General features: G+C 42.9%; 1 protein-coding gene across 1 annotated transcript in view; it reads left to right on the forward strand.

Moving 5' to 3' along the window:
- Window positions 1-22,759, forward strand: part of LOC117236320 — a 46,243-nt gene that overhangs the window by 19,335 nt on the left and 4,149 nt on the right. The window contains exons 2-5 of the mRNA XM_033499157.1: window positions 18,439-18,649; window positions 19,129-19,235; window positions 21,047-21,183; window positions 21,947-22,147. Of these exons, the coding sequence (XP_033355048.1) occupies window positions 18,450-18,649; window positions 19,129-19,235; window positions 21,047-21,183; window positions 21,947-22,147 (645 nt within the window). The 5' untranslated portion in view covers window positions 18,439-18,449. The remainder of the gene's footprint in view (window positions 1-18,438; window positions 18,650-19,128; window positions 19,236-21,046; window positions 21,184-21,946; window positions 22,148-22,759) is intronic.

Here is a 22,759-nt window from a genome sequence, read left to right on the forward strand (position 1 = left end):
TAGTCCCAGATGGATTAATAACAATGAAATTGCTTCTGTAAGAGAGAAATAAATCAATAAATATAAAAATATTCTATTATTACGTATTTTTAAAAGACCAGTCATTTTCACTGGCTTTGGTAGAAATAGCTTCGTGTTAACTATCGGTAGTTTTAGTATTAATATACGTATATGGGAAGAGAATCGGTAAACGTCTATCGATATTCGAAACTGAACGATCAAACGTAGGTATCGTTCGCGAGGAAATTATAGGAATCGATCGGGCCGATATTTAAACCGTCGACGAATTCATCCGTTCGAAGCTTCGTGTCGGAACGGTGGCGGTTGCATTTTGTTTTCGAATCGACTGTATTTTTATTTCTTGCCTCGGGTCCATTTTTCAATGCTTGTCTAGGAGACATTTCAGATATCGAAATTCGCTTCGTCGGCCGATAGACGGTTAATCGATAATATGTATCGGTCGATTACTCTCTTTCTGTTCGTCATTAGAACGAGCCTCGTATAGCAATACACGTTCGCAAATACGATCGACCTATTTCTACGATTAAAACGTCAGCTTTTTCGTCGCGTCGTAAAGTTTTCTAAGGTACTAAACCTGTTTAACGTTAGAACTACCGGTAGTTAACACGAAGCTACTTCTACCAAAACCAGTGAAAATGACTGGTTTTTAAAAAATACCTAATAATAGAATATTTGTATATTTATTGATTTAATTCTCTCTTACAGGAGCAATTTCATTGTTATTAATCCATCTGGGACTATGATCGACCTGAACGCGAGGGTTGACACATTTATAAAATCGTAGAACCAGTCGTTTTGGCTAGTGTGGTATTTCTAGCGTTAGCATCTGGCGATCTAGCGATCGATTCGGAATTTTCCTGATAACCGATATCATCGTATCGAACGATACGCGGTAAAAATTTTCAAAACGTGTGACATGCTGTAGAAAACGAGGGAGCTGGTTAATTGGGGTTCGATAAACAGATTGCAGCATCCTTTTACACTTTGACAAGTATCAGTCATTTAGACTGGTATTGGTATAAGTAGCCTGATACAAAATTATTTTGGGTTTGAATACTTAAAAACAAAATAAAATTCGTTATATTATTCTTTTAGTTATCGTTGCGGAAAAAAATATAACACGAAGTAGGAAATTTAAAAATTTGTAAAACCAGTCAATTCGACTTGGGTGGGTATAAATAGCCTCGATACGAAATTATTTTCAGTTTGAATACATAAAAAACAAAATAAAATTCGTTATATTATTCTTTTAGCTATCGTTGCGAGAGTCGTTGCATCATTGTGGAAAAATTATAACATAAAGTAGAAATTTTGAAAATTTGTAAAACCAGTCAAATTGACTGGTGTGGTGGTTCCAGTGACGTAGTTTGACAAAGAATCGGCCCTGTGTATGTATCTTGCTTCCGTGTGTCCGATTATGTTCGTTCGACGAGTTGCACTCTTGAGGCGACAACTCGTACGGCGAACAGTTAGTAGCGTCGTATAGATAGGAGAATAGTCGTTAGCCTCGTCCCGGAAGTGTCTCGAGCTTACGGATGCCCGAATATACCGGTGACAAAGCTTTGTCAGGATCGAAATTGGCGTCAAGACGATAATTTTCCTCCTGTTACGTACTGCATCGTGTCTCGCTGCGCGTTGTCAAATTATTGTCGCTTGATAAACTTGTCGCCAGATGACAGAATAGCGACGTCGCGGCGATGTTAAAGACGCGCGAACCGTTAGATCGAGTTTTATCGAATCGCGTAAACAGCAAGTTTACGTTAGCCGGGGAGCAACCAACACAGCCTGTTTAATAATGCATGGATTTTTAATCCAACGCGGACGGAGATACGTTCGTTTGGTTCGTCTACACCTAGATAAGCAAATAAACAATGCCGCGATGAAATATTTATTTTAGCAGGGACCATAGGCAGGAGGCACGCGAGCGAAACGAGAATTTAAATAGCATCGTACAATTATCGTACAAAGATGAGAGTTACGATTCGAATGGAAAAAGGCGAGTGCCTCTGGAACAGGTTTGCGACGTTGATCGTAAGAAGTTAATAATTTTTAAAAAGTGGCACTTTTGCGTTTCAACTTTTGTACATCGTTGACCCGTTCGCGATACGTGTCTCATCTATAAAGGTATTTTTGCCGTGTATTATTCAAGCTTGATACGGCAAACTGTCGATAAAGAGAAAGAGAAGAGAAAATAAGCGGAATCGTTGAACGATCTTTATGCAATTTATCCTTCTGTAATTTATTCCATAGCAAAGTGCTCGATAATTGGCCTACGGTATCGAATGGATAAATATATACATATAATGGCCAACCTATATTTCGACGAGGGAGAGAGGGAGAGAGAGAGAGGAAGGGAGACAGCCAGAGTTTTCTGTCCACATTCGCTGTGCTTAAAGTGCTCTGCATTACGGGCACATAAACGTCATACGGTCCGACTAAATATATTAGAGCTAGATATAATCGATTGACGTTATAATTTCTTGCTATTTGCATTCGATGCCATTGTTCCCTTTAGGTAACGGGACTAACATGCCACTGTGACCGTCTAACTGTGTCGATCATAAAAACGATACGATCAAAATGAATTGCGTCGAGCGTGCAACGACAAATATATCGCTTACGTCGTATCGTAAAAGATAGTCGTGAAAGAAGAAGGTTTAGAAGTCCTGCTCCGTTTCTTTCCACGTTCGATTCACGGCTAACGAACTATATAAACAAAAAAGAGAACCCAGTTGAAGAAGAAATAAAAAAAAAGAAGAGAGAGAGAGAAAGAGAGAGAAGATAATTGTGAAAATAAAATAGTAGGCATCTGTATCGTAATCTTAAAAAAAGATCGATTCTTTTCGGTTAATAACGGAGTAATCGTTCTAAATGGTCTTGAAAAGGGTAGATGGAATATCTTTTTTTGTTTGCAAGAAAGGGCATCGTTGATGCCAGTAGCGAGAACGATCGCTGGTAAGGCCTGTCTACATGTGCAGCCTGCCGCGGTAAAAGCCGGTGACCTAAATGTCGCCTTTATGCCAGGGGCGTATCTGTCATACGCGCAGGTGCACGCTATCCCACGACCGCCCCCAGGATATTAGCAGTACTGCTCTCGACAATTTCTTCCTCATTCTCTCGCTTCTATTCTCCGCCTCGCCCCCCTTCCCTCGCTTGTTTTTTTTTCTCTCTTTTTGTTTCTATTTCTACACACCTTTAATATCAGTTCCCGGAATAAAAGGTTCATCTGGCCGTCTATCTGTTTATCTATCCGTCCATTTACATTTATCTACCTATTTATCTAGATACGCGTTGTATTCTTCTTTTTTATTCTCACTTCGACGTCCTTCATTTTCTGCTCCACATTTCTCGTCGTTGTATGTTACCACCCCCCTCGCTTCCCATTCCCGGTTCGCTCCTATTCTCGTTTCAGTTTCTATTTTTCTTTCTGTATCTCCGCGCTATCCTTCTTCCCTTTTATTCCACTCTCTCTCTCTCTCTCTCTCTCTCTCTCTCTTTCGCGAACTTCTCTTTGTATGGAATCCTCTTGAAAAATTTACGACGCGATAAATCATTGTTCGCTGGAAAAGAAAAACGCGAAAGAATTAGACCGCTTAAAAATGATTCCAAGCGTCACCTGCCACCTGATACCCAGTTACCGTGCCCGTCGATTCTTCCGTATCACCGGCCAACCATAGGTAAGCGGATTCGCTCAAAGAATCTGCTTCGCGACGAATTAATCATTTCGTTATTCTTTATCCGCGATTGTACTCGCTTTGCCAGCTCGCGTTTCGATTCCTATTTATACGAGGTGGATAATATCGCGGTAGGATTCGATGGTTAAATGGCTACAGATTTTCGCAAACAGAAATTTGATGTTGCTAGCCGGATCGAACGGTTGCCCTCTGCCGGATAACAACAGGCTTTTGTTCGCCTACAAGCTCTTGGTTAACTTCGCCAGCCATGTACCACGTATCTGCGTGCATGCGCACGCGGCCATTCTGTCGGATACATAAAACAGGGGATTATTTCGCCTTTCTGAATTCTCTCGCTCGTATTCATCGAGCAAGATACACGTCGTTCTCTCTCTTTCTCTCTCTCTCTTTCTCTTTCTTTCTTTCCTTCTCTCTTTCTTTTTCTTCTCGTCGTTGCAAAACTCCTATATCTTTTTACGCCATCGCGGAATAAAAACCGCGAGCGGAGAGTGGCACGTTTAATTCGACCGAGCATTCTGTAATCTGTGTTTCAGCGATCTTGAAAATCAGATTTCAAACGTTCCATAAATCGGAGTCGGTGATATGCAGGTTGACACGCGTGCGCGAAAGCGTCAATTCGTCTCTGTACGTTTCGTCGTGGTTTTTCTCGTGCCAGTGTTACATGGCGAGATAAAAATCCAGATCCGCGGTAGTTTCCCGCGTACATTTTTTCCGGATAATTTTCAGTGCAGCGAGAGAATGTTTATAGGTAATAGAATAATCCGAGCGTCGAAATTAGCAAAATGTAAAGATAAATGTAGCCGTACGAGACACGCGAATGTTCCGTTCGCCACGGGGAGAATAAAATATTCGCGTCGTAAAACGAGCGCGGCGGACCAAGCAAAACGATACAAAACGAGCAAGTTCAAAATATAATATCGTTAACGATAAATCAACCGGGCGAATTTGGCGGCGTATCGATCGAACGATGTTTGAAACGCAATTTTTCGAAAGCGACTTAGTCGCGTGTAATCGTACGACTGTTTCCAAAGTAATAACGCCAAGTGAAAAGTTAATCGACTGCTGCCTGCTCGTCTTCTTCTAACGTTCTCCTTCTTTTTCACCTCTTTTATTCCGCCCCTTCTAAATCTCTTATCAGCCCATCTCTTTCTACGCTTCCTCGTTCCTCTTGTCTGAGCTCACCTGCTGCATATTTCAGCCGTTCTCGAGGCGCTTAAGGGCCACCGATGTTTCAAGATTTTTTTTTCAACATTCTCAAACATCCTTCGATTCGGACATTATATTCAAAGCGATCGAAATTCTCTGTGGTCTGATTCTTCGAAATGTTCCGATCCCACGTGAAATTCAACGTCCTATTTAACCGTCTCCTTTGGCTTTAATTTGTTACTTCTCTTCTATTTCCAGCCTGTCGCTTTTTCTTCTTTTTCTTCTTCTTCCTCTCAGTTTTATCATATTAACGATCGTTCCTAGAATAGACGGAGATTTGAGATTATCGGGCAACGATCTCCGCTTAACGACAGGTCATCCACCGCTTCCGTTTCAATTATTCGCGCCAGCAGAACCCAAAATAAGTATCGATCCGCGGTACTCGCCGATTCGGATCGCGATATTCACGAGCAGTTGGCTGAACTTACGTGTTCCCCTTGCTGCCAAATAACGACGACTATTGACTTTGGTTGCGTGAAAGAGACACGTAGCCCGAAGGCGCGCGTCCGCTATGCATTCTATCTGGCGGTACGTGCAACATAGCCAGCTGAGTCCATTAGTCATGTCCTTGATTACGAGGGATGGTCTAGAAATTTTTCATCCGCCAACGGTCTCGCTTTGTCAACCTCTTTGTAGCCGACATAATATGTTGCGCGGAGACGGGCCCTCTTGGATTGGTTAATTTCCCTTTTCCCTAAGAACACTTTGCCTCTGCTTTTTGCATTCACCAGGCGCACCAGTTTTCTAGGTTACGAGACGAGAGAAGTACATGGGTCTTCTTCTAGGTCTTCAGGCAAGAAAGCATATTGAAACGAACGAATTGAACGAGACGTAAAGGACGCGGAGGTGTAGATTTTCACTTTAACCTTTCAGCGTTGAAGCAGACCTTTTGTAGAGAAGAATAATCTTTGTTCGTACGTTCAACTAAATTCAATGGAAACCTGGAATAATAAATGTTTATAGTGCATTTTGATCAAAGTTGAATAATAAACTCGAGTCTACGATCTCTGTTGATCGTTTTAGCGCACACAGGTTGTAGATATTTCGTTGTAGAAGACAACGAATACGAGAAGCGCGTTACCAGTGTTTTATCGAACGGTGTATCTTAACCCTTTCGCTTCGACGGTCCAGTCCGCCGAAGTACTGTCATTGAACGAAAACGCGCACCAGAGATACGCACAGTGTGCGTGGTTGCTATACAGTGTGGTCGGGGGGGTGATTCTAGGCGAAAAAAGAAGTCGAAAATATAGAATAAAAATTTTTCGTTCGGGGCTTTGTTTTCGAGAAAATCCACTTTGAATTTTCGCTCGGTACGCGTGCACTTTATCGCGTCTCGTTATAACGGATCTCACTGTAGATCGTTGCTCGATGGAAAAATTAAAAAAAAATTTTTATTCTATATTTTCGATTTTTTTTCCCATAGAATCATCCCCTTTCCGCTTGTACCACCAGTTACCAACCACCCTGTATATACGTTTTCCTAAGTCTCAAATAACAACGATTCTTGTAAGAACCGCATATGAAATATCGTTTCACTGCTAATGGATTTAATATATTTTTTAGCATGAAACAATATACGATCGTTTGGATGTTTGAAATATATTGCGCGAAACGTTTCGATGTTGTTTCAACAATGAGTAACTTTGACACGTTGATCGCCGCGTCACCCATATCTATGTCACCCGTATCTCTTGTTCGAGTTAATTAAATATAGGATATTATATATAGGATGTACAAGATAAAAATATTAAAAACACATTACATCATACTTTTTTATTAGTTTATATTCTGGATAAAATATTACACTATGCTATATCGCGTGGTATTTGTTAAAACGTTCCAAACACATTTCGGCTGATTTTCGGCACTTCGAACAATAGTCGTAGACTTCGTCATCGCTACTCTCCTCGCTTTCAAATATATTTTCACCCTGTTTACTCGACATTTTCAGGATGAACAAATCACTGATGTACATCTCACAAGTATGCTTCTCGACTAAATGAAAGATCTGAGATATCTGCCATGAGATCCCTCGGAATACTCTAGCTGGAAAGCTTATCGCTTTCTCCATTTCAAAGCTAAATAATCTTCTCTTTACGATGAATCGAAGGCGATAAACAATGAATTCCCGCTTGTCGCTTCATTTACGTTCTGCGTACCGGTGGTCGGATTTGGGCTCCGCGGAAAACTTAGTCGAATCACGCTGGGCGACCAACGTGTTAAGAAGCGATTAATCCAATATGTCGATAAAATCATCAGATGTTCTGATGATAACGAAAAAATATATTATTCACTACTTGTATATGCGTCATTTTGATGCCGGATATTTGAGGTGCCGGATCCAGGAGTCGTCGCGTGGTCGCCGCCTATAAACGGCGCTCGAAGCGAAAGTGTTACAGATCGTTTTTACTCGGAATGTGCGCAAAATATTTTACACGAGGTTTCCATTCAATTTATCCGGAATCTTGACACGATCGTTCGAATAACTTGGCGATAAATATTAGAAACGCGTTTGGCACGATAGTCGCGATAGAATAACGCGTTCGTTGATGCCCCGGCACTAGCGAAATTTCGTCAGTGGTGTTCCGTGATTGCGCATCGATTTTTCGAGAGAGGTTTATTTGAAGAGCGACAGGGGCGGTTGTAAACTCCGACAGGGTCCCAGTCAACTTCCTGATAAACAAACAGTTCCGTCGAATAAATGCACGATTCGCGTATTAATCCTGCTGCCGTGACTGGTGCATTACGGCTCTGTTGAGCTTGGACGAGGGTCTACATAAAATGACGAAATTTAATAGTGGCACGGCCATCGAAAATATCCTGTGTTCCAATTTTAACGCTGGTAGAACGAGGTCACAGAGGTTGAAACGTCTGTAAATAAATTTTATTGTTTGTTTCGTGCGGTGGCCGGTACAAAAACGTCGGAAATCCTGCGGAGACCGTTTCTGTCCTAACGGAAGTAGCCATTTCACGGTTGATTCTTTCATTTGGCAGGAGTATTCGGCTTGACCAGTGTTGGCCAAAGGAAACGCGAAAAAAAAAATTTGTACAAGAACGAGCAATTAAGCAGAAACCCGACCATTCCGTTTGTAATTAATTTATTCTGGCCGAGCAGGGAATAACTGCTGTTTTTATACGTCACTTTTTAACGTCAGTTTTCATTCGCCATAGAAATAGACCATGATTAACATTTCTTCCTTTTTTTTTTCTCCCCCTCCTCGTCTCCCCACCCACCCCGATCCGCTTTTTGTGCGCGCGTGCGCCGAAATATATACACACTGAAGATAAATTTTTACCTTTGTACCGGTGACTCTCGGCGTTCCTCAATTTGTCAAGCTTTGCTACGAAATTTTCAGAAAGAAAAAAAAACGAAGGAGTAACGTACACGTCATCCCGCGTGCAAAACTTGGAGGCTGCAAACTGTTCCCATGCTGATTAAAATGTTGCTGCTAGTGTGTCCCGCCGTTCCTTCCCTTTCTTCTTTCTCTTTGTCCCGCCACAAACCGGTAGCTACGTACGTCGGTGTACAGGGAAATTTGCCAGAGTTTTGCCCCGGCAGCGAAACGCGCTTCTAACGACAGGTTAAAAATTGCCAGATAAAATTCCACGCATCGATCTTCCATTTCTGTGCGCGTAGCTTCGTCGTTTCCCTGACAGAAACGACGCGACTCCTCGGCCAATCAATCCGCTATTCTCCGTATATTTCTCCGAAGCCGCGTGTACTCGTAGTGGTACTTTGATTAGCGTCTACGGTAGGAGAGAAGAAAAAGAACCAGGCTATAGTCGGCTGCTGTCGATGACACCCACGTTCACCCACTTAACTATATCTATCTTGGCCGTCTACACGAGTGGAGCTGTGTCTTTGTGTCGTCGCAATCATAAGGAGAGACGAGCACCATTACACCGACATAGAGGACGAGAGCAGAACAGAGAGGTAGGAGGAGAAGGGAAGGAGGAGGAGGAGGAGGAGGAGGAAAAGAAGTCGTAGATTAATCGGGGACGCCTAACAATCGCGTGGTATTCTTCGTTCACGTGCTGTTCCCTGGCTCGACTGCCTTTTCCGCACGAGAGGACGAGGCCTCTGAATTCGACGAGGTACCTGGGCGATGCAGCGGAAAGAAGAGTGGAAAAATAGAGAATAGAGAGTAATAGACAAAAAGGGATGGAAAAAAGGAAGAGGAGATGGTGGAAGGAGAAGGAAGAGATATAATGGGACTCCTGGCCGTGGATCGAAACATGGCGCCGCACATACTACGTGTGTTCTCGCTGACGCTCTCGCAAAAAGCTAAACGTCAGGGCTTAGCTATATAGCGCAACGTGCCACGGTGATGTATGACGCGTGTATGGAACCGGGATACGGGACCGATGGAGCGAGATTACCAGCGACAGATAAGATCCTGATGATGCTAGGTCGCGCCAACCGCTCTTATCCAGCTTCTGATAGACAAGCCTGGTAATACATGTGTTTGTTTTGTCGGTATGATCGCGATATGTTTACGCGGACTGGTATAAATTGCGGGGAAACAGGGGATTGAAAAGAGGGTTGAAACTTGCCTGAAAATCGCCGCTGATGAATGTGTCGGCACATCAATTTTATGCTACGCCCCTTCATTCTGCGATACAGATACTTTTGTTTAGATGCCTCGATACGCGATAAGAGGATGACGAGAGGCGACATTTCGTTGCCAAAGATCGTAAAAGCTCGAGGGAATCGCCAACCAGAAGCGGCAAACTGAATTTGTCGGCTGGTTAACAGCCGTTACGTGCGAGTGACCAGCTTCGAAACCATAGGAATATAATTGAGATAGGCTGCAGAACGACGACAGTAAGAACAGACGAGGCTGGAATTCTTGGAATTTCAAAATCCCGATCAGCTTAGGCATTTTTCAATTTCAACGATGTAACTCGATGTCGTGCGATCACTATCGGATTATCGGCAGATCTCCACCACGGAACTTGGACAACGAGATTAATAAGAGGGGACCAAATTCTACCTAGCTGTAAGGTGGAATTTCTAGGCTGACCTTTAGACGAAAATTGGATTTACCGGCTGCCTTGTTTCTCGGTTACGTTGGATTTTTTTACGATATCGTCGCTGAGACAATGAGACAGAGAAGAAACCGAGGTGAGAGATACTTTTGACGAGTAAAAATGGAAACGTACGACGGAGAATACAATAATGCGCGACAGGAGAATCGGTCGTACGTGGGATGACGCAACACGTTGTGGTCAGAAAACGAGGGCTAAAGGAACATTTATCAGCGCCACGGTACACGCGGGTCTTGAATAAATTGACTTTTTGCGGAATCGATGGAAAGAAATTACCGACCAGATAAAATCCTGATGATGTCAGGTCGCGCCAAGCACGGTTTACTTACTCAGCTCTCGCCACAGGAAAGGCAAGATGGCTGTGTTTGATCTAGCGAGATTGCCTGTAGTTCCGCTCGATCAATCGGCCAAAGAATCGATGACAAACGAGCTGCCTGGTAAATAAAGGAAATTTATTTCAACCGTGAGAATTAAATTTAATGAGCAGCTCGGTGTAATTGCGGGCTAGGACGCTGTGAGATTACCAAGACTAATTAAGGAGCTAGAAGACTTTAGACTACGAAATAATAGAGGGATGGGAAACGGGTGGCTAGATGGTGTTAAGAGGGATTTCCAAATGCTAATTCGCCAGCGTAATACAGTTTCGTTAAATCCGGAATCATGCGAGTTCGACGAAAAGATACCACGATGGTCGAAAATCAAAAATGTAAAGATCCAAAGACTTCGATCTTTTCATCGAAACTAAAATAAATTTTAATATCGGCATCTATGTTTGAGATTTACGAAGCTGATAGATTTATTCTATATCTGGTCCGACAAATTATCTCTAGCAAAGATAATAATAAAAATAGATGGCGTCAAAGATCCATTGAAAATTTGATCTGCCTCTGATCTCGTTCGCGATACCAGCATGAAAATTTTATCTCGTTCCGCCTGCTGGCAGCGTTTTATTTATTTAATGACCCAACCATAGGATGTAATTAAATAGCTCGCTTTTACTGCACAAAACGACCGGGCTTTCGGGCAAATATTAATCAACCGTAGCGGGAGGGGATATTCCGTTTCGTTAACGACTAATGCACAATTGAAAAGCGACCTCCGTCGAATATAATATTACAAAATACACAGTTCCTACGTTTTATTTATAACCGAGCACCTACGTGTGTCGGGTAAGGTTTGCACGGTCCGGAAAGTTTGATTTTTGGCAACGACAAGCCGCACCATCACGTACAACACTTATTTCCTTCCCTTTTCACTACCTCCTGGCACTTTTCCCTGCCAACGTCCAACTTTGTTCCACCACATATGCGCAGTTTTCCTATTCCACCAATACGTAGACACGTTGCATCTGTCTCGTAACACCCGAGGGATGTACGGTCGGATCCTAGGAACACAGGACTCTGTGGACGGTGCTTCGTTCCGATAAAAAAAATCTCCATCGTTCGTTTACCTTGCAACCCTTAGCCCTGGCAACATTTTCGCAATACGTGGCATAACGTGCTAAATTTTTTTTTTTTCATCAAACTCGTACCTACGTACGACGTAGAAGACGATCGACATATTCGAATTCGATTATATTATAATCGATAATAATCGAGCGTCTTCGGCGTTTCACTCGCGTTCGATCGGATCGATCGTTGCCACCGATCGCGTTGTTCCAAAGGAATGCGGTTTTTCTAATATCGTACGACGTTGCTTACGATCGGCGAAATTTAACGAGTGACATCGTTTGTACGAAACTCAGTCGTGTAACCAAACGCATTAATCATTCTCTGTATTTTTCCTAGATGCTTCGCCTTAAGCCACTACAAAGTCCGAGTAGCAGCGTAATACATCTTGAAAATCCTCCATCTTCCGCGCAGCAATTTCCGCCTTATTTATTACCAGTAATTTTTAATATCACGTTATTGCTGTGCACGAGCTACGGTTGCAGGCGAGCCTCGTTACGAAATCTCTCACGTGGAAACTAACTTTCCTACATCTCCTCCCCGTCTCCTTCCCTTACCTCTCACCCCCTCTCTCTCTCTCTCTCTCACTCTCATTGGTATCACTTATTCCCCGAAATCTTCACTTTTTCTGGCACTCTTCCCTGGCCGAATCGAAACCAGCTATTCAATGAACAGAAGGCTATAACGAGTCATAGGGTCTATAGACGTCGGACAAAATGACGCAACGGAATATGGATAGACATTGTCGAATATTTGAATTGAATGGCGGCAACCATCGATCGGTATCGGTTTCGGCCTGAATGGAGGCAACTGTCGGTAGATTTTCGAGCCGCGAAACGGCTGACCAGAAGGGTGAAATGAATGAAAGCGGTCGCGAAACTCTTTAGTCCCGGTATCGAGGCCAGTACAGCGGGAGAAGTCATCGATTTTCGAGGCGTGCATACCAATCGAGACAGAAAGAAGAGAGAGAGAGAGAGGCTCGGTCGCGGCCGCGTGAGAAGCTATAATTAAGCAACAGGTTGTAGCTTCTTCACGGAAATTTATGAGCAGCGCCCCGATAGAGGACGATCCACCGGTTTTATTGAATTTTAACCCGGTGCTCCCTCCGCTGTCGGAGCTGTTCGGGCTCCAGACAGTTTTTGCGAACCGGCATTCGCATCGATCGACCACGAGGGAACAGCAATTGATTGTAAAAAGGCCGCCGTGTGATCAATAACGCGGAAAGAGGCGCCGCTTGCCAACCGGCCGAAGGTGAACCTGGAACGATTCCGGTGCCCCTATTTCTGGCGAGATTAAAGGGTAACCGAGATGGCAAATGTTAATGGAACGCACGGAATAGCAAGTTTCCGAGCCTCCGTCTCCGGCTAAGAATTTTCGATGCTCAATCGGCCGACATTAACGAGCTTTTATCGGCGCGCGTAGTTGCCAGGAATAATACTACGGCTTTCTTGGAACTTGTGTACGGGATGTTCCGAGAGAAGATACGTTAATGATGGTCATTTCGCTTGAATTTGAACTTTGTCTTTTGTCAAGATATATCGAAATACGGAAGGATACTCGAGAAGTACATCGAACGATTTCTATCAAGAATTCTCAGAAATACGAGGTGATATCGGCTGTTGCTATGCGTTAAATAATCACTCGGTGTTTAGGTCAACGATATATTCCTTAACAAGTGTGCTCTTTTAATCGCGTCGCGTATCGCTCTGGATTTCGCTAGGTCAATCTCGCTAGGTCAATTTCGCCTGGTTCAAACTTAACTGTCGATCGGATTCGATTCTTCTCTTTTTGTCGTCCCTTAGTATCCTCACTATCCACGCGTTTGTCACGCAAGAAATCACGAAACCGATAGATCGCCGGTGATCTCCTCGCGTAGCAGTTCGAACGTTTCACGAATAAGGTGAAGAAATTGAACTTTATACAGGGTGGTTGGTAACTGGTGGTACAAACGGAAAGGGGGTGATTCTATGTGAAAAAAGAAGTCGAAAATATAGAATAAACATTTTTCGTTCGAGGCTTTGTTTTCGAGAAAATCGACTTTGAATTTTCGCTCGGTACGCCTGTACTTTATCGCGTCTCGTTATAACGTACCGCACGCGTACCGAGCGAAAATTCAAAGTCGATTTTCTCGAAAACAAAGCCTTGAACGAAAAATTTGTATTCTATATTTTCGACTTCTTTTTTCGCCTAGAATCACCCCCTTTCCGCTTGTACCACCACCAGTTACCAACCACCCTGTATATCGTGGACAATGATTTAGCGTATAGAGATGCGATACACTGGCACACTATTCGTTGGTGATAGAGCAAGGCTCGTAGAGTTTTGTTATAGTTGACGTAGCAATAAGGGAAAAGACAGGACTGAACCCGGTACTGACATGTTGACTATTCTAACGATGAAAAATAAGCGCAGTAAAGTGACGATGCTGTGTCGGAGGAAAGCTAGTGAGGGGTGTGTCTAAGGACACGGGACCATGGGATTTGTTGATGACAATTTTGGTTAGGAAAGTGAGGGCAGTAGACATTGGTTCTGATTGGATAATAAGAAGGTTGGTGGACTAGGAAGGGTCTCAGTCGCCCTCGATAGAAAGTCGCTAGTAGGGAAGTATCGTACGTGAGAAAAACTAAGTTTCCCGTGTCTTTCCGTAGTAAACAATAAGCTTTAGAAACGATCCAGTAAAGGGATGTTTGTTCGGTCTGAAGGACCTTAGCTAGAAAATTCCTGAGATTTATGATAGGTCCTTAAGGCTATTGAGGGTACGCAGTAAGGATGTGCGGACATCTGGTTGCCATCTTGCCCGCGGTATGTAACCTGATTTAGGTAGAGTGTAACAATATATGATAACAGAATTTATTATGCAAATCCAACAGGCTGACGGTTCAAAGTATTACAACAGAATGATTCAAAGTGTTACAAGAGACTGGGTGAAAATGTTTTAACAGATTGGGGCGAGCGCTTATTTTGCAGGGTTTTTATACTGAAGTTTTAGTCCCTCTGGAGGATTTGTCGTCTGGTGTATATCAGAGGCGCCTATTCCTTTACTATTTCGTTACTGTTTCGATGGCTGTGGTATGCAGGATGTCTAGTCTATCCTGTTACTGTTTCTGAGCGGATGGTCTTCTTCAGCGTGTGACACGTTTGTTAGGCGTCCGCGACCGTTGCCACGCACGCCTTCTTCTCGAATGTTCGGCGGAAGGACCATTGGGATATCGATGGCTCATTAGGCACTTCGCTTCGACGATATATATTGTTAATCAACATATCGACAATTAATTAAATATACAGACTAGAATTTATTTATTCTAAAGTACTCGTCCGTTAAAGAGTAATCCGATCTTCGAATCGATAGCAAAGAAATAAGAACGAGAAACGGATGGGAAAGGTTAGACGAAGATAATGGAAAAGTGCCGTGCGTGTTTCCTCGTGGAAATAATTTCGCCGGCAGGTACAATTACAGACATGGCTGGCACGATCATCGTATCGGGTGGACGAAGAAGGCCAAAATACGCGGCCAATTTGCGTGGAAGGCAGCTGCAATACAGCCGAATTGGAGCGCGAGCGGCCGGAGTTCGGTTGTTACGCAAAATCGTTTCTTCCTCGGCCGCGTTTCTAAGTACCGGCACAACCATCGGGTTCTGTGAAAGCTGGAATCGTCGATCGACGATCCAGCCTGCCTATTCTTGGCCGACGATTCACCGGCCCCAATTTCGCATCGATGAAAACGACCGTGGATAGAGGGAAGAAGTAGGAGGAGAGAGGGAGGAGGAGGAAGGACAAATCAAGAAGAGAAGAGGAGGAGAGACGGTTGATCCACCGCGAAGAGGTCCTCTCAATCTGCAGTCGATTTTCTCGTGCACCGACCCAATTTCGAGGCCGGTGCGGGCAATTTAACCCAGGTCCGACCGTTCCTGGAACGTCGCGTCGTTCTGTCGGATTACCGGATCACCGAGTCCTCGTCGCGGTATAACGGTCGAAACTGATTTTAAAACCGCCCTGAGACGCTCGTTCTCCGTCGTTTTCCTGTTTCCATCGCGTTCATCGCCATCTTTTTCTGCTCCATCGTTCGAGAGACGGTACAAAACTCGGTACCGCAGAACGACACTTATAATTGTGCGTCTAAACGAAGCGAGTAAAATGAACGCGTAAACGAGCATGGAGCAAGTTCGATGTTTGGCGATTGTTCGGATGAATCGGAAATCTAAGGTCCAAACGCTTTAAGAATGTTCCGCGAACGTTCCAAAATGCTCGGTTGATTCATTTAACCCCCTAAGAGAGAATTTTGAGCCGAAAACGTAAACAAGCTGTTATACAGGGTGGTTGGTAACTGGCGGTACAAGCGGAAAGGGGGTGATTCTAGGCGAAAAAAGAAGTCGAAAATATAGAATAAAAATTTTTCGTTCGAGGCTTCGTTTTCGAGAAAATCGACTTTGAATTTTCGCTCGGTACGCGTGCACTTTATCGCGTCTCGTTATAACGGATCTCACTGTAGATCGTTGTCTCGATGGAAAAATTAAAAAAAAAATGTTTATTCTATATTTTCGACTTCTTTTTTTGCATAGAATTGGTGCCACCAGTTACCAACCACCCTGTATATTATATTTGGTCCGATCATCTACTACGGGCTATGACCGTAGTTGTAGGTTAATCGCAGAGGTGAGCGAATGGTTTCATGCAGCATTCTTGGAAATGAAGTGGTTTAATGCGTATGTGCTCAAGAAACACTCTCGATATTCAACAAAAAAGTTTATTAAACGATTAACGGTCAACGATCACACTTCTCAAATGTGTTTGCTTCGCTGTTACGCTAGACTCTTCGCACTTCGCTGTTCGAAACGGAATGAATCTTTCGTTCAAAACCATTCTTTGTTCTTTTCTTTGTTGGCTCTCGATATCTCCACTACGCACGCATTCGTTAGACGTCCACGACGGTTGCCGCGTATTGCGTTCTTCCAAATATTCTGCGAAAGGACCGTAGGCATATCGATGGTACATTGGGCAGTCGGCCTTACGCTTTCGTGGTATAGCGTTTTGTGTCGCGAAACCGTCGGAAAGTTCCGCCGTCGAATGCCGCCACAGAAATGTCTTCTCGTTAACAAATGGTAGTTACGATGTTTTCATCGGATATCGCTGTTTCGAGACCGAACGAACACCGAACCGAGAGTTATTATCGAGCGTCTCTGAGGTGTAATCTCTAGGAACGTTCGCTCGCGTTTGTCACGTAATTTTTGGGGTTAGTTGATGAAAATAAAAAGTAGCTGAGCCGTAACACAACTATTAATTTTGTTTTAATTAAACTTTATTACGAATTCAGCAATCACAATGTAACACACACTGAATTAACATAAATCACAATTCACTCCAACCACGTTATGTAAGACTTAGTTACAACGATACGTTAAGTACGCGACTGTTACAAGGGTAGAGACCGGTATAGATACGTTGACTATTCTGAGGATACAGAATAGGTGAGTCTTTCTGGCGATACCATGTCTGATGAATACTAGGGGTGGGTGTGTCTAAGGACACGGGACTATCGGATTTGTCGATGACGATTTTGGTTAAGGAAGCGAGGGCAGTAGACACCGTCTCCGATTGGATAATAAGACGGTTGGTGGACCGGGAAGGGTTTTAGCCGCCCTCGCGAGAAAGTTGCTAACGGAACGTACCAGATGCGAAGAAAACCAACTTTCTAAGCTGACACGTGGTAGACAATAAACGTAAAGGGAAATCTAAGGCAGGAAATACTCGCTTGGCCCGAAGGACCTTAACCATGAAAATGCCAAGACCCCTGGTGGGTACTTAAGACTATCGAGGGTGCGCACCAAGAATGTGCAGATATCTGGGTGCCATCCTGTCCGCGGTGTGTGGCCTGGTCTCTGATGCGAGTTGACGTTACACGTTCGTCGTCAAAATATAGAGCGTTCTCAGAGCATTCGGATGTTCGATTTCCGGCTCGGCGACCAATCGGAGTTAAACGGCGAAACAAATGTTCCCTTGCGCTTTCGTTTCTAAGTTTTATTAAAATGGGCGAGGTATTCGCTCGTTTGGTCTTAAATCGCCATAAGACGTTGCCCCGAGGTGTTTGCCAGAATCCATCGTAAATTGCTGAAGATTATTCTCGACCGTACAACCATGCTACTTCAAGATACTGTTATCGTTTCGAGCTACCCTTTCTCTCTTCGTTGCTCGTGGTAGACTCGAGAAACGGTGCACGACGTTCATAATTCGACGGCAATTTAAAAAATCGCTCGATCCTCTGAATGTGCTGCTTTCACCCTATTTCTCCGTCATCCTCCGCTCTTTCGTATTCAATTGACCGTGCACGCTTAAGTTGCTTGCAATTCCAGTGACACTCGTACGAGGCTGTGCCGTATATTCGCGGAGCGAGCCGGGCCAAATTACCATATTCCAGTTTCCAGGACGTGTCCCTGGGTCATGTTTGGCCCAGATTCCATTCGGCGACTTAATAAACAGAACGCTTTTGCGGCACGCGTGCTACGCAGTTTTCCGCTCAGATATGCTTATTTTTTATGACATTTACCCACGTTTAACGGTATGCTTTCTCTCCGCAACGTCTTGTTTTTCCCTTGTTTTGTCAATGACACGGTCGGACACGGCGCAAGGGGAAACGAAAGGAAAAATTGTTACGAACTTATGAACCAAGCAAACTGGAACCGACCGTTTGTCCGAGAAATAAGAACACATTCCAGATTTCAGAGACAAATACGAGCGGTTGAATAGAATTAGCATAATCCCGGTCGCTATCTCTCCGAGTTTCTGGCCTCTTTGTTCCAAACTACGTGTCTTCTATTTTAATAAGCGTTTCGTATTAAAATCGTCGCGCATAAACAATACGTTTAATTTGCCAGATCTATTTAATTTGTTAATATCAAAGAAGAGAGTTCGACCGAAGAGAAAGTCGCGTCGTCTTTTAATTACCAAAGATACGAAATACGCGATATACTTTGATAAACGTTCCCTTGTTCTTACTTTTTTCTTTTTTTTTTGTATATTTTCAGGGTGAGGGGGCATGTTGATGTGCCGGCGGTTGCTGCTGATCGCAGCCGCGATCACGGCCTCGATCGAGGCTGGCTCCGCTAGTTACCACCCTGGAATCTCCTCAGATTACTCTGGATACCCTGGTTTTCCGGTTTATCCAGCTCCGACGTCGTCCGAGACCTCGTCCGGTGCGATCACTACGCCAACGACAAATTTGGAAAATGTTTGCAGGTATAATCGATCGGCCGTCGTTTCTTCGTCGTCGATTGTCAAGTTACATTAGCAGAAAACTTCTCTGATTATTCTCTTCTGTTTCAAATTAGACGAGCAGTTAGTATCAGAAGAGAAATGTGATTCTACGGCAACGTTGAAACAAGGTCAACTGCAATACACTTCCCTTTATAACAACTCCGTCACGTTTTATGAGAAACCTTGTATTTTTTAGCAGGCAAATTTAAAATCGTTCGAAACCACAAATGTTTGCGTTGCAGATCGATATTTTCTTACTCTTATTCCCCCGTTACGCTTTCCATTCGTGGCGCTTACGAAAATAGGATTAAATCGTGATTCAAAATCGCGTCGATCGTATTCGGCGATGGTCCGCCATTAAATCGTACGCGTGTCCGCCGTTGAACCAAACCGATATATCTGTCGTATCGAGGCGTATTCGAAAGGATATATTGTAGGTTTTATTTGCATTCCATTTGCAGGCCATCCGAGTACCTATGTGGCACAGGAAACTGCGTTGCCCAGGACAAATACTGCGACGGCGAAAATGACTGCGGCGACAACTCCGACGAGCCGAAATATTGCACCCGTGAGTCCTTTATCCGACCTGTTTCGTTCGATTCCTGACCGCCATTTCGCCCCAGCAATTTTAATTCAATTAAAATTCCTATTTCTCTTCGATACGCGGTTACTAGTACGCCGATGATTAAACGTCGTTTTCAAGAATATACAACCAATCCCGAAACGTATCGATTAAAGAACACACTTCGCGATCGTTTGTTCGCCAAGATGCAAGATATTAAGTTCTCGTTGAACCCTTTCGCTGTAGATTCAAAGGATGCGCTGCCACGGATACGTCGCGAGATTGAAACAAAGATTGTCCCATGTGGATTCTGAAGTAGGAAATGTACGATATAACGATTCGTATCTGGTCGTAACAATTAGAAACCTTCGTCATTTATAGTATTCGATGTGCTCGTACAGCGCACCGGCTCCACAGCGATGACGTGAATTCTTCGTTCTATTTATTAATAATAGAACTACCACAACAGTCAAATTGACTGGTTTTACAATTTTATTTTAAAATTCCTACTTCGCAATGACGATGTGAAAGAATAATATAACGAATTTTATTTTGTTTTTTATGTATTCAAACTGAAAATAATTTCGTATCGAGGCTACTTATACCCACACCAGTCAAATTGACTGGTTTTACAAATTTTTAAAATTCCTACTTCATGTTATATTTTTTCCGCAACGATAACTAAAAGAATAATATAACGAATTTTATTTTGTTTTTTATGTATTCAAACTGAAAATAATTTCGTATCGAGGCTACTTATACCCACACAAGTCAAATTGACTGGTTTTACAAATTTTTAAAATTCCTACTTCATGTTATATTTTTTTCTGCAACGATGCAACGACTCTCGCAACAATAGCTAAAGGAATAATATAACGAATTTTATTTTGTTTTTTATGTATTCAAACTGAAAATAATTTCGTATCGAGGCTACTTATACCCCCCCCCCCCCAGTCGAATTGACTGGTTTTACAAATTTTTAAAATTCCTACTTCATGTTATATTTTTTCCGCAACGATAACTAAAAGAATAATATAACGAATTTTATTTTGTTTTTTATGTATTCAAACTGAAAATAATTTCGTATCAAGGCTACTTATACCAATAGCAATCAAAACGACTGATACTTGTCAAAGTGCAAAAGGGTGTTGCAATCTGTTTATCGAACCCCAATTAACCAGTTCCCTTGTTTTCTACAACATGTCACACTTTTTGAAAATTTTTTACTGCGTATCATTCGATACGATGATATCAGATATCAGGAAAATTCCGGATCGATCGCTAGATAGCTAGATTCTAACGCTAGAAATACCACACTAGCCAAAATGACTGGTTCTACGATTTTATAAATGTGTCAACCCTCGTTTAGGGATTATGATCCCAGATGAATTAACAATACCAAAAATGTACTGTATAACATGAAATTCCTTCTGTAAGAAAATAATAAATCAACAAATATAAAAATATTCCATTATTACGTATTTTTTAAAGACCAGTCGTTTTCACTGGTTTTGGTAGAAATAGCTTCGTGTTAGCTATCGGTAGTTCTAGTGTTAAATCTACCATCCGAAAGGTAACAAAGATTCGCTAATCAAAGTCTGGTTACCTAAAGACAAACTGCATTACGCGTGCAAACCGCAGACTATAAAACATCAGAATCCCAATGTTCGCCTCTGTTGCTTCCCCATTTGATTCGCAATCTCGCGATTCGCGACGTAGTAGCAAATCAGGGTAAAGAGAAAGGAAAGGAAAGAAGCGGTCATTGATCTCGCGAGAATATCGCAGCGGGATTTTTATTTTTCTATCTGGTTTTACAGTGTGCAACAGAACGTTGTACGGTGACGTCGGCCGGACCTACAGGGTGGAAGTTCGCCGACCGAGGGAAGATCGACTGCCATTCTTGTGTCATCTCAATTTCACTGCCGCCGGCTCTGATCTCGGAGATCTAGTTCAGGTGGGATGGAGGAAAAGGAGTTGCGAGCACGCGCGCGCGCGCGCGTCCGGACGAACGAGCGTGCGAGCAGCCAGCATTGAATCCGTAGGAAATAAACGGTCGACTCGTCGCGCGAGTGGAACGAGACTGTCACGAGCCAGACAGTAGTAGGGGACAATAATTTTTTCTCCTAGGGACGTACGGACACAGATAGACGCGTGGACGCGCGCGCGTGGTCGATGTTTTAGCGAAAATAGATCGTCTCTTGAAAATTGTTTTTGTAAGTTTGTTTATTTCTCTGTATGTCCTCTTTAATCGTGTTTCTTCGCTGTTCCTCTTTCCTGTTCTTTCGTGCCTCGCTTCTTTACACGTAGAATTCCCCTTTTTATTTCTGCCCATGGATTTCGCTATATTTGTTTCTTAATAAATCGGATATCGAGTTGATGCAGAAACTCTGCTCGAACCTTTGTCTCTCAAAGGTCGTTTCAATTTAACTCTGTAATGCATTTTTAAAATGCGTTTTTACCTATCCATCGTGCTTTTACGTTAATCGTTTACAAAGATCGAGAATAACAGAATCAATTGGAAGGTTTTCAACTTCTACAGTGACCTAATGGTTTTGCGGTGACGTCTCTGCACGCTTTTCATCCTTTAATACATACAAAGTTAGTTATGTACGAAATTAATTCTTTATACGATACCACGATAAGCACCATAGATAGATAAGAACCGTCAACGAGGAGAAAAATTATCGAGTATTCTCTGGAAATTCGTGATATTACAGTTAACATTCGACACGTTCACCGTGGGTCGATTTTTATCGTTCACGTCGGAAGGATGTCCGGATGGTTACATGACCATTCGGGAAAAGGGTCGACCAGCGACCGGAGGTCAATGGTGTGGAAGCGCATGGGGGTACACCGTGTATTACAGTGAAACTCCTTCCATCAATTTGACTTTGTATTTACTCCGGCTAGCCGAACAGGTAAGCGCAAATTTGCTTCTTTGATAATTATCAATCGTATGTCGTATGGGAGTAAATAATAAGCACGAAACATAAGCACCAAATAAAACTGCGATTTAGCGGCAAGTCACACACGAACCACTAAGGTCCGATAACAGCTAACATATGTACACAAAGGGAAAGCCCCTTAAGCTTCTTACAGACCTTATAGATCTTCGTCCATGTGACATGTTTGTGATTCTTCGGGTTTCGATGATGTTATTAATACGTTCCACTTTGTCCGACGTTTCATTGAATATTTCAGCTCGCTTCTTCGTCTCCTTAGATAAGAAGGTATTAAAATTGATTAGATTTACAATTTCTCGTCCATTCGTCAACGAGATTCGTTTCATCTTATTATACGCAAAAACTAAATTACTTATGACATTATCATGTCTAATCCATTGGAAAATTCTTTTATTCGATTCTTATAGTAAAGAAGCAGCTCTGTCCTAATTAAACGAACTGGAACGTGCAGGAAACGTCGGACCCAAACGCAACGTCCTAATCGACGCGATTGAGACCCGAAAAATCAGAAATATGTGAAAGTTACAGATCTAAAGATCTTCGTGTACGTTTCTTCTTCTTCTTCGG

This window comes from Bombus vosnesenskii, unplaced genomic scaffold, assembly GCF_011952255.1.
Source record: "Bombus vosnesenskii isolate JDL3184/JDL3185 unplaced genomic scaffold, Bvos_JDL3184-5_v1.1 scf7180000013348, whole genome shotgun sequence".
NCBI classification, from domain to species: Eukaryota; Metazoa; Arthropoda; class Insecta; order Hymenoptera; family Apidae; genus Bombus; species Bombus vosnesenskii.